At 56.8% G+C, this 9914-nt stretch overlaps 1 protein-coding gene across 5 annotated transcripts; it reads left to right on the forward strand.

The window, feature by feature from the left end:
- The first annotated feature begins 1258 nt into the window (after nt 1-1258).
- PPP1R1A (protein phosphatase 1 regulatory inhibitor subunit 1A) lies at nt 1259-9876 on the forward strand. 5 transcript variants are annotated; one of them, NR_197969.1, is made up of 8 exons: nt 1259-1462; nt 5118-5178; nt 6167-6204; nt 6547-6610; nt 7218-7373; nt 7747-7852; nt 8282-8388; nt 9169-9876. NR_197969.1 is itself a non-coding variant. In NM_001434778.1 (8 exons), exons 1-7 carry the CDS (start codon nt 1379-1381, stop codon nt 8356-8358), a joined length of 552 nt encoding a protein of 183 aa, NP_001421707.1. In that variant the 5' UTR covers nt 1259-1378; the 3' UTR covers nt 8359-8388; nt 9169-9876. The 5 variants fall into 5 exon arrangements, 3 of the variants coding, with proteins under 3 accessions (NP_001421707.1, NP_001421705.1, NP_001421706.1); XR_003034615.2 differs by having other exon boundaries at nt 6580-6610; nt 9169-9308; NM_001434778.1 differs by lacking the exon at nt 7747-7852 and adding an exon at nt 3155-3226.
- Nucleotides 9877-9914: the final 38 nt, after the last annotated feature.

The raw sequence follows: 9914 nt of genomic DNA on the forward strand, positions 1-9914 counted from the left end.
GCCCGGGAGAGGAGGCAACTGAGGATTTAGGCTGACCCCTTAGAGGGGAGGATGATCCCAGGGTCCCCAGAGGACCAGGCGTCAATCTGTGTAGAAGGAGCCAGTGGTTTGGTTTAAGGTTAAAGAAACAGATCTCTGGCCCAGGCCCCTGCTCAGCCCCTCCCTCAGAACTCCCTGTCCGGGCTCCCTGCACCCAGTTCTCCTCCTTGCCTAAAGAGGCATCATCCAGCCTTGCCCGCCCCCAGTGCCCAGCACCTCTTTTCCCTCTACTCGGTGGCCCCCGCCCCTGGCAGAGTGCCCACCAGGTCTGGTGAATATTCCGTCTGCCTCACTCATAGTATTGGCATCTTGGTCCTACACCAAACTAGTGAGTTCTTCGCACAGTCTCACCTCCATCTCCTCAATTACGGCAGATCCTTTTCATTACTCTGCCAACAGTGGAACTTGACACCAAACCCCATCTGTAAACAAGCCACCCCACCAAAGGCGTGTCCCTCTCCACCAGCAAGGAATACTCTCCTCTGGCAGGCCTTCCACCTGCTTTACATCCCCAGAATTTAGCAAGCAGAAAGAGAAACCTATTTCACAAGCATTCCTGGCTCCCCACCCGTTTCTCCTCCTACTGAGTCCCAGATGGTCCTCGCTCCCTGAGCCCTCCACCCACTGCCATCAAGAAAGAGGCTCTGGGGACCCTCTAAGATCTTCGTTTCCCCCTCCTGCCACAGAGTGAAACCAGACCTGTGCCCAGACCCCAGACCTCCCCTCCAAGCAAGCTTTCACCTCCGCGCCAGCGTTTTCCTTTCAATGGAAAGTCCCTCTCCTAGTCTAACTTTAATCCCTCCTGCTGCAAGCCCAGATTCCCTTTCTTTTCTCTTTGAAGCGACCCCTTTAAGATCAGCAAGGAAATCTTCCTCTCGCGTTTGCAGCCTCCTCTCTGGCAGCGCCCCTCCACCTTCCCAGCCCCTCGATTTTGCCCCAGGTTGGAGAAGTTCTTCGAGACCCCTCCGCACCTCCACCCCCCGCCACCTCCCTCCACCCCACTAGAACTCAGGATTCCCCGCCCGAGCCGTGTCTACTGCAACCCGGGCCGGGCCACACCCGCCTCGCCCTTCCGCGGGGCGGTGACCCCCGGCAGCCGGCGGCGCGGCCACGACGGGGTTAAGGCTCCGGGCGGGGGGAGGTGGAGGGGGCCGGGAGGGGCGGGGGCCGAGCCAATCGGCGGCTGCGGAGTCCCCTGGGCCGCGAGCCGGGACCGCTGAGCCGGGAGCCGGGAGCCGAGCGCGCCGGGCTGGGGCCGGGCCGGAGCGGAGCGGAGAGGCAGCGCGCCCGCCCCAGCCCCGAGTCCGCCGCCTGCCCGCCCGCAGCCGCCGCCCCCGCCATGGAGCAAGACCACAGCCCCCGGAAGATCCAGTTCACCGTCCCGCTTCTGGAGCCGCACCTTGACCCCGAGGCGGCCGAGCAGGTGCGGAGCGGGGCGGGGCGGCAGGGGTCTCGCCCGGCAGAGGACGAGGGACCCCGGACTGTGCGACCCCAGACCCCCGCTCAGTCCTCCCTTAGCGGTGCGCCCCTGCGAGGGCCAGCGCTGTGTTGGGGGGGGGGTCTTCTCTCCCCTCCCCCACCGTGGGAGCCCCATCTCCCCATCTGTGCTTCTCCGAGATAGACAGAAGGACGAACGCCTGCCCTCGAAGCCAGTCCTCACGAAAGTCTTTCCCTTCCTTCCCCAGCCCTGGGGGAGGGGGCTTGCCTGAGGACACGACCCCTCCCCCGCTTCACCAGTCTTGCATCCCCCACCCAGTCAAACCCCGCCAGAGTTTCTGAGCTCGGTGGGGACGCCCAAGGGTGTTGGAGGGGTTAAGGGAGAGGACAGGTAACCGAGGGAGTTGAAAGAGGAGAAAGAGCCCCCCCAGCCCTCTCCTAACTGGGGGCGACCCTGCTAGAGTCCAGAGAGTGAGGACGAGAAGGGGTTGAGGAGAACTGCGAGGGCTGGGGCTTTGGGGAGAGGAGTGGTCGTGCGTGCAGGCTGGCTCCCCTCTCTGCAAGTCTGGGCACGTGGGTCCTTGTTCCCAACTCCTGCCCTTTGGATCGGTAGTGGGGGGTGGGGGGTGGGGAGGGCATGGGAGAATGGCCTTCGGGAGGCCGAGGCGGGGGCTTTCTAGGGGCTAGGGTCCAAGCCTGAGCGGAGACACGGTGAAGCACTGTGCTGGCCTGGGCTCAAGGGTGGGAGTCCAGGGCCGTGGCCCAGCCTCCCGTCCTGGCCTATTTTTAGCTCAGAGCAGCCTGGCAGAGGCGGCAGTGTATGAGAGTGTGTGAGCAACTGTGTGTGTCAGGGAGAGTGAGCATGTGTGTGGAGACGGTGACCACCCGCGGTGGCTACTACCACCCATTTGCCAAATATTTGCTCTTTGCTCCATCGCTTTTGGTCTTCTCTGTCCGTTTGCCTAGACATCCCTGCTCCTAAAGAATATTCGTTTCCCACAAGGTCTCTGCCCTGCTTCCCCACCTGGCTGCAGGGGCTCTGGCTGGGCCTCCCCACCTGAAAAAGCTCTGAGCTCTTGGGATGGGCTGGAGAGCGTGTTCTTCCTGCTGCTCCAGCTGTTTGGGGAAATAAGGTCTGGATGTGAAGGTTCAGTACACTCCCTGTAACTTTAGCTTTCCAGAGTGTGGGGAGGGGTTAGGGACCTGCATCTCCATCCTCTCCCTGGCCTGGTGGAAGCCACATCTCCAGACCTCAAAGGTGTGACAGCAGGGAGGGAGGGTGGGGAGACTGCAGACCTCCTGAGGATGAGGAGTGTGGACAGCCAGGAGCATGGGGAGCATTCCTTTGGGGTCAGGAAAAAGGCTGTTATGCCAGGAGGCAGGAGACTGGCTAAAATAACCTCAGATCCAGGGAAAGGGGCCCAAGAGTGTGAGTGAGCCAGGGGCTTAGGGGTGAGGTTCCAAGCAGAAATGCCTGCCACTGACGCAGCAAGTGCCCATGCCTGACACCTGCCTCTGTTTGGTGTTAGAGGAGGCAGGTGGAGGTGTGTGTTGAGAGGAGGAAGGGGTAGGCCAGCTGGCCTAGAGGTCTGGGGGGCAGGGGAGGGGAGGAGGCCATGGTATAGAGCCAGAGAGAAAAAGAGGCTGGGACTTCAGCCTGCTTTTCTCTCCTCTTCAGAAATCTGTGTCTGCTCCACCTGAAATTCTACCTGCAGTCCAACTTCAGCCCCTCTTGCCGTTACCCAAATGTGTAGGCAAAAAACTCCAGGCTTGGCAGGAGCACCTAAGCCAGATCGACCTGAGAGGGTGGCAGGGTTGGAAACTCTGAGTTATGGAGCACAGAGTGGCAGGGCATGGAGGGGTGCCCACAGCTACCAGGTCCTTGGCGTAACTGGTTTGGAAATAAATCAGAGGCAAAGGCACCAAGCGTCCTTGAGAGCTAGAATTTGTGATAGGGGCAAGGAAAATGAAAGAGACCGACACTCGTTTCCTAGTAGTTCAGGGACCTGGGAGTACTTCCAGGAGTCTAACTTCCCTCCTCCTGTAGGACATCAAAATTCTCAAGGACTCTGAGTGCTTAGAAATCTTGTCCAAGGCAAGGGATCTGGTTATGGAAGGGACCTGTCCAAGGTCAGAGTCCTCCTGCCCTCCCAAGGCCCTTCCCATCATACTTGCAGTGTCCTTCTCAGGCTCCCAACTCCCGCTCATCCCCACCCACCACACCCTCTCCCTGCCTCAGCACCCCTCCCCCAGGGCGGGATGAGTTCTCTCCTAGGAGAATGGCCCCACTCCACATGCAGGAAGCACACTTACCCACCTGAGGGCCCCCAGCACGTTTGCACCAGGAATAGCCAGAGGTGGACTCACAAATAATGTCTGTGTAGCACATGCATGTATGTGTGCACGATCACACACGCACATAACTGGTATTGCAGGGACCTTAAAATGTCACCCCAAACAGACACTGCTAGCTTCTCCTGAGAAAACAGTGCCTACCCCAACCTACCCCTATTCTACACACCCATTTCTTCTTTGGGGAGCCTCTCAATAGACTAACCCTGCCCCCTGCTTTGGCTGATACCCACTTTCTGGGCAAAGAAAAGGGCAGGCGTCTTTCCACTCCCACCCCCACCCCTTTACCCGACTCCGGTAATGATTCTAAATAATGGACACAGAGAGATAGGGATGTGATCATTCAGTGTCCTCAGCCTCCTCCTCTCAGCCCTGGATAATTTTAGCCTCTTTCCTAGTCCCATTAGTCTTCCTTCCCCTCCTCTGCCCTGGAGGGAGTTGCAGGGACTCCAACCCCAAGGTTCCAAACCTCCAGAGAAAGGGGAAAAACTACACGCCCCAAGAGTCCTTGGACTGGCTTCTTCAACAATCAACTTTATTGGCAACAAGACCGAAGAACAGAGGCGGGGGAAGAAGGGCTCAGAGGCCTAGCAGTCAATCAGCTCTTATCTGTTAATTTCTTAGACTGGGACCTGGGAGCCCAGGATAAGATTTTTCAGCTTAGCTTTAGTCCCTGGCCATGGTCCTGCCTCAGGCTCCTCCTCATATGATATTTACCATGACAAGGATTTCTCCAGACCGTTATTTCCTGACAAATCAGAAAGGCAGTGTGTCCAAAGATAGAGAGGAAATGAGGGAGGGAGGGGCACAGGCCAGAAGAAGGCGCATTCAGATCAGACCTGCCTTCTCTGTGCTGCCCTCCCAGGCTGGGTGGGGCCGGAGAGGTGCTCTCCACTGGTGCTGGCCCACAACAGGTTCATGTCCTTTTGGGGAGTGGGCTGGGACACTGAGGGCAATGCTTTCTTCCCTCTCGGGTTATTTCTGACCATTGATCCAGGATGGACGGAAGGACAATGGGCTGGAGATCAATGCATTAGCACAGATATAGATGCTGAGATGGAGAGCTGGGCCAGGACCTGGGGAGATACAGAGACAGAAAGGGGGCTGGGGGGAGCAGCAAAGAGTGGGGGAGGTCTTCTGGGTCCCCGGGGCAGAGGGAGGGCCCAAGAATGCCCCCCAGGGATCGAGGGTTCAGTGTAATGTGGCGTGCTAAGTGGGTGGTGTGGATTATGTTGCTGAGTGTGCGTGGGGCCATGACGCTTCCACATGTACTTGACCTCTTCTCTCAGATCCGGAGGCGCCGCCCCACCCCTGCCACCCTTGTGCTGACCAGTGACCAGTCATCCCCAGGTAAACCCCAGGATGGGTCACTAAAGGGAGTGGGGGCTGCTGAAGACAGCTAGGTGCCAGTGAGAGAAGGTGGGTGCTAGATAGATAGCAGGGCAGGTCTGAGGAGCCAGAGGTCTGGTCGGTCCCGGAGGCACGAAAGTAGCAGCTGGATTAGCAGGAGGGTATCCTCTGCTTTGGAAAGACTGAGCAGGAGACCACTTGGTTCCTAAGCCCCCCAGCAGTTGGGGTGGTCAGTGGAGTGCTGGTTGCTGCGGCAACAGCCTTCCAGGTTTCTCCAGCAACCAAGAGGCCGCTGCCCCCATCCCCAGAGGCGGTGACAGCTGTGAGGGGGAGGGACTGCCTCCATCAGCTATTTTCACAGCCCCCAGAGGGGACGGGAAGGTTAGAAACAGCTTAGGGAGCAGCTGGCATTCTGGTCACCAGTGTCCCCATCCAGGTCTGGAGAGACAGCAAGGTCTCAGAGAATGTCAGGGGCGCTGGCGGGAGAGTGGAAGAGAGACAGTGACGCTCAGAAGCCCAACTGGCAATCTGGATGCCTGAGCCTCCAACTTCCCTCCAACTACTTAAAAGGATTGTCCTGTACAGGACAAGTTTGCCGTTCTCTCCTCTGCTCGGTCCAATTCTCGATCCAGGGTAGGGAGAACGGTTGGAAGGAGGCAGAGATGGATACTTCAGGAGGAAAAGAGCAGAAGGACCACAAAGCCTGCCTTCAGGAACCTCCAGGTTTGAGGCAAGGATGTAGATGCAGGCTAACTACAGAGACAAGGACCAGACTAGAAGCAGGAGATAAAGCCAACCGGCAGAGCAGGATGGGGCTGGAGGGAGGAGGCCAGGGCAGCCCATCAGGACCAGCTTCCTAGGGGCAGATGTGAGAGACCAATCACAAGGGAGGTGATTGCAGGGGCTCCTCCCCTTGAGAAGTCAGACTGCCCAGGGCCCCTCTGGATCTCCCATCCCCATCACTTTCTCCTCTCCCTCCTTCCCTCAGAGGTAGATGAAGACCGGATCCCCAACCCACTTCTCAAGGTGAGCTGGCCCCTCCCGCTCAGCCCAGTGCAGAGAACCCCCAGACTTATTAGAGGATTATGCCTCCAGCCACTGCCCCCCACCTGCAGGACCTTTTGTCTCCCCGCTGCTTGTGCCCTTCACATGTTCTTCTTGAGTGGAGGTGCACACTCAGTCCCCTGCATTCCCCCAACACAGTCTTCTTGCTCACCATCATGGGCAGGGTAGGGGCTGGGGAAGCAAGAGTTTCCTTCCCCCCACTTTCTGAAGCCCACGCCTCCCCAGTCTCCATCTACAAGCATGGCAAGGCAGAGGGGAGGGCGAAAAGGGTGGGCGCCCACCTGTGCCCTGCGCCCTTCACAGCCCACTTTGTCCATGTCTCCACGGCAACGGAAGAAGGCGACGAGGACCACACCCACAATGAAAGGTTCGGAAAACCCTTCCCCGCCACACCTGATGCTGAGCAGTAGCCAGGACGACATCCCTTTGGAAGGATCCTTGGGAAATCATTAAACCTGCCTTTGCGAAAGGAGAGTTGCTGGAGCCTGGGGGACGGGGGAGGCGGGGGGAGGCGGGGGAGGTGCTGCATTCCAGCTCTGCCACCGACTAGCTGGGGAGCCTGGGAGAACCCGCTTAACCTCCAGGGCCCCTGAATACTACCTCACTTTGGCCATTAAGTAAAGTATGTGAAGTCACTCAGCACAGTGCACAGCAGAGAAGGTACTCAAATTTTTCTTGAATCTAAATGGAGTCTTTTCTCCTGCCCACAGGGAGACTAGGTATCCCAGCAAGTCAGGAGGATCTTTTGTTCTTAAAGGCTCTCCCCTTCCCCTCTCTCAGCTTTGAAGAAAGTACATTTTATTGTCTAGCTTTAGTCCCTCCTTATTGGCCAATGAATGTCCTTCCTTGAACAGGAAAGTCAAACCACACAGGCCGTGTGCACTGGCCCTCTAGTGGAGCTGTCGAAGCTGAGGGTCCACAGAGGAGACAGGGCAGTCTCGTCCAATGCTCTCCCCCTTTCTCTTCGCCCCCAGAGCTCCAGATGATGGTTGAACATCACCTGGGGCAACAGGAGCCGGGAGAGGAGCCTGAAGGAGCCGCTGAGAGCACAGGGACCCAGGAGTCCTGCCCACCCGGGATCACAGACGCAGCAGTGGAGTCACGGCCGGGCACCTCTGGGAAAACACACAGTACGTTCAGACTGGGGAGGGACCAGCCCTGGGAGGCCAGCATTATTGGCTGTGGGGAGGGGCCTAGCAGTAGCCAGAAACTGTCTTGAGAATATGGATCCTTTGCCTAACCAGCATGTGTTTGCATCTCTTCACCTTTCTTACTGAATGACACCATCCCCTCCCACTTGGACTTCCCAGCTCCCTGATATGTGGTGGGTGGCGGAGGGGTGCCTGCTAGAATGGAAGCAGCTTCCTGGGCTGGAATTCTGGCTCTGCCACTACACCAGCCCCGAGGCTTTGAGCTACTTACTTAACCTCAGTCAGCTAAGTGATAATGATGGCGCCTATTGCATTGGGTTGTTTGTGAAAATTAAATGAGACTGGTCCTTAGCTCGGCAGCGAACACACACAAAGCATGCAAGAAATGGAAGCTGCATGTCCATGGATCCTTATCCCAGATGTGGGCCAGAAGTCAGAATTTTTCCAGCTTTACCAAGGTGACAACGGAATATATACTGTGTGTTCCATCATACTCCCAGCAAAGTCCCCCTATAGTCAAACACATGAATATTTCTGCAGGGAAATGAATGGGCACACTAAGTGGGATACATAAGCTATCAAAAGCCTCCTGTCTGTTCAGGTCAGGTTTAGCCACACATTGAGACCATACCCAAATTTTTAAGCTTTTTTTAGAGGGTTTTTTTTTTTTTTTTTTTTCCTGATTGCAGACTTCAAAACAATAGCGAACCTAAGTAGTCATTATGACCAGAGAAAACTTTGTGGGTCTTGCCCCCTTGCCCTCAGCTGGTCTTGGGCTCTTCTCAAGGGTTGTTGGAGTATGGGACGGGGTAAGCAGAAGCAGCTCCCTCTCTCCAAGCCCTGGTGAACTCTAGCTCTCCCTGCTGCCACCTGCTCTCCCTTCTCAGAGCCTGCAGAGTCCATCCCTAACACTCAGGAGAGGGGCGGTGAGAAACCCAGCACAGAGGGACCCTCAATCCAATGACCACCGCTGGATTCCCAGGGAGCCAACGTGGTAAGACCCCCAGGCTGTGTGCCCAGTCTACAGGGGAGCAGGCTATGTGAGGAGGGCGAGGGCTGAGATCTAGAGTCAGGGAAAGGGAACAAAGGACCGACTCCCGCCTCTGAAAAGCTGTCCCCTATGGCCAGAGGATTTGCATCTCCCCTGATGGACAAATGTGCTTCCCAGGTGGCTCAGTGGTAAAAACTCTGCCTGCCAATGCTTAGGAGAGGCAAGAGACGCAGGTTAGATCAATGGGTCCAGAAGATCCCCTGGAGGAGGAAATGGCAACCCACTCCAGGATTCTTGCCTGGGAAATCTCATAGACAGAAGAGCCCGGTGGGCCACCGTCCGTGGGATCGCAAAGAGTCAGACACGGCTGAGCACGTACACATGATGGATAAAGAGAAATGGGAGTCAGCTGCCGTAGGGGCCACTGAGGTTAGACTCTGAGGACTTCTGGCTCCTGGAATGGATGGTGGAAGTAGACCATGGGTTTTCTGATAAAGGGCATTTGAAACCCAAAGGGAGAGCCTCATCTGTCCAGGCTGGATGACCGCTCCAAGACCGTTCCAAGTGGTCTTGCCTGGAGTGGAGACATGGATGAAATGACCTCATGAACTCTGACAGTCTCCCCTCCCCTGTGTAGACGGGACGAGGGGCCAGGGGCTGGTATGGGACGTCACACTTAGATGCCTGACTAGCGGGATGGCTGGGCACACCAGCAGGGCAAGGGACCGTAGGACCTCAGGCCTCTCACTCACTTTCTCTTTCTACCCGCTTCCCTCGCAACAGGTCTGAGGGTGAGGAGGCGTCTTGGAATCAAGACCACAGTTGAGAATGCATGGACACTGGATTTTGTTTCTTATTTCCTCACTTTGGGGGAAAAAATCTCTTGTTTTTAAAAAGTGATAAATTTGGTGTTAAGTCCTTGACATTTTCCTTCTTTCCCAACTTGAAGAATCTTTTCTCCCTCCCCTCTTGTCCTGCCTTTTCTGCAGCCCCCTCCCTTCTGCCCAACTGCCTCCAGGAAGGAGGAAAAAAGGGAAGCTGGGCAGGAGCCTTGAGAAGGGAGGTGTTTTTCTCCAGCCCTACCCTTACTTGCTGGGAGAAGAGAGGCCTTGGAACCCTAAGGCCCGGCCAGCTGTGATGGTGCTATGGGCGCCCTCTGCTGGACAAAGCCAGGAACTGCACCCTGGCCCTTGGCCCTTGGGAAAGAGAGGGTGTGTAGCTTCGATGCCTCCTTGCCTGCCCTCTGAGACTTGGTGACTCCCAAGCTTCAGGATGTGTTCTCTCTGCAGCTGGGAGGAGACCACCACCCAGATTCCAACCTGTTAGCCAAGCTAGATTGAGGCCACGGGGGCCATTCACGAAGAGGCCCTTGCTGGGAACTGGAAAGGTCACCTCTCCCCTTGTCCTTGACACTGGGGGGCCAGACAAGATTCACCCCTCTTTAGAAGAAGTAGTATGCTGGAGAGAATAAAAAGCACTTCAGAAGAGAAAGGTCCCCTTCTGCCAGCCCTGCTGTGCACCCTCAGGCA

Source organism: Bos taurus, chromosome 5, assembly GCF_002263795.3.
Source record: "Bos taurus isolate L1 Dominette 01449 registration number 42190680 breed Hereford chromosome 5, ARS-UCD2.0, whole genome shotgun sequence".
Classification (NCBI taxonomy): Eukaryota; Metazoa; Chordata; class Mammalia; order Artiodactyla; family Bovidae; genus Bos; species Bos taurus.

Coding starts and splice junctions, on each gene's coding strand:
- PPP1R1A (NM_001434778.1), top strand. CDS start 1,379: ATGGAGCAAGACCACAGCCCCCGGAAGATCCAGTTCACCGTCCCGCTT. Junction 5,179..6,166: donor CAGTGACCAGTCATCCCCAG/GTAAACCCCAGG, acceptor TCCTTCCCTCAG/AGGTAGATGAAGACCGGATC. Junction 6,205..6,546: donor TCCCCAACCCACTTCTCAAG/GTGAGCTGGCCC, acceptor CGCCCTTCACAG/CCCACTTTGTCCATGTCTCC.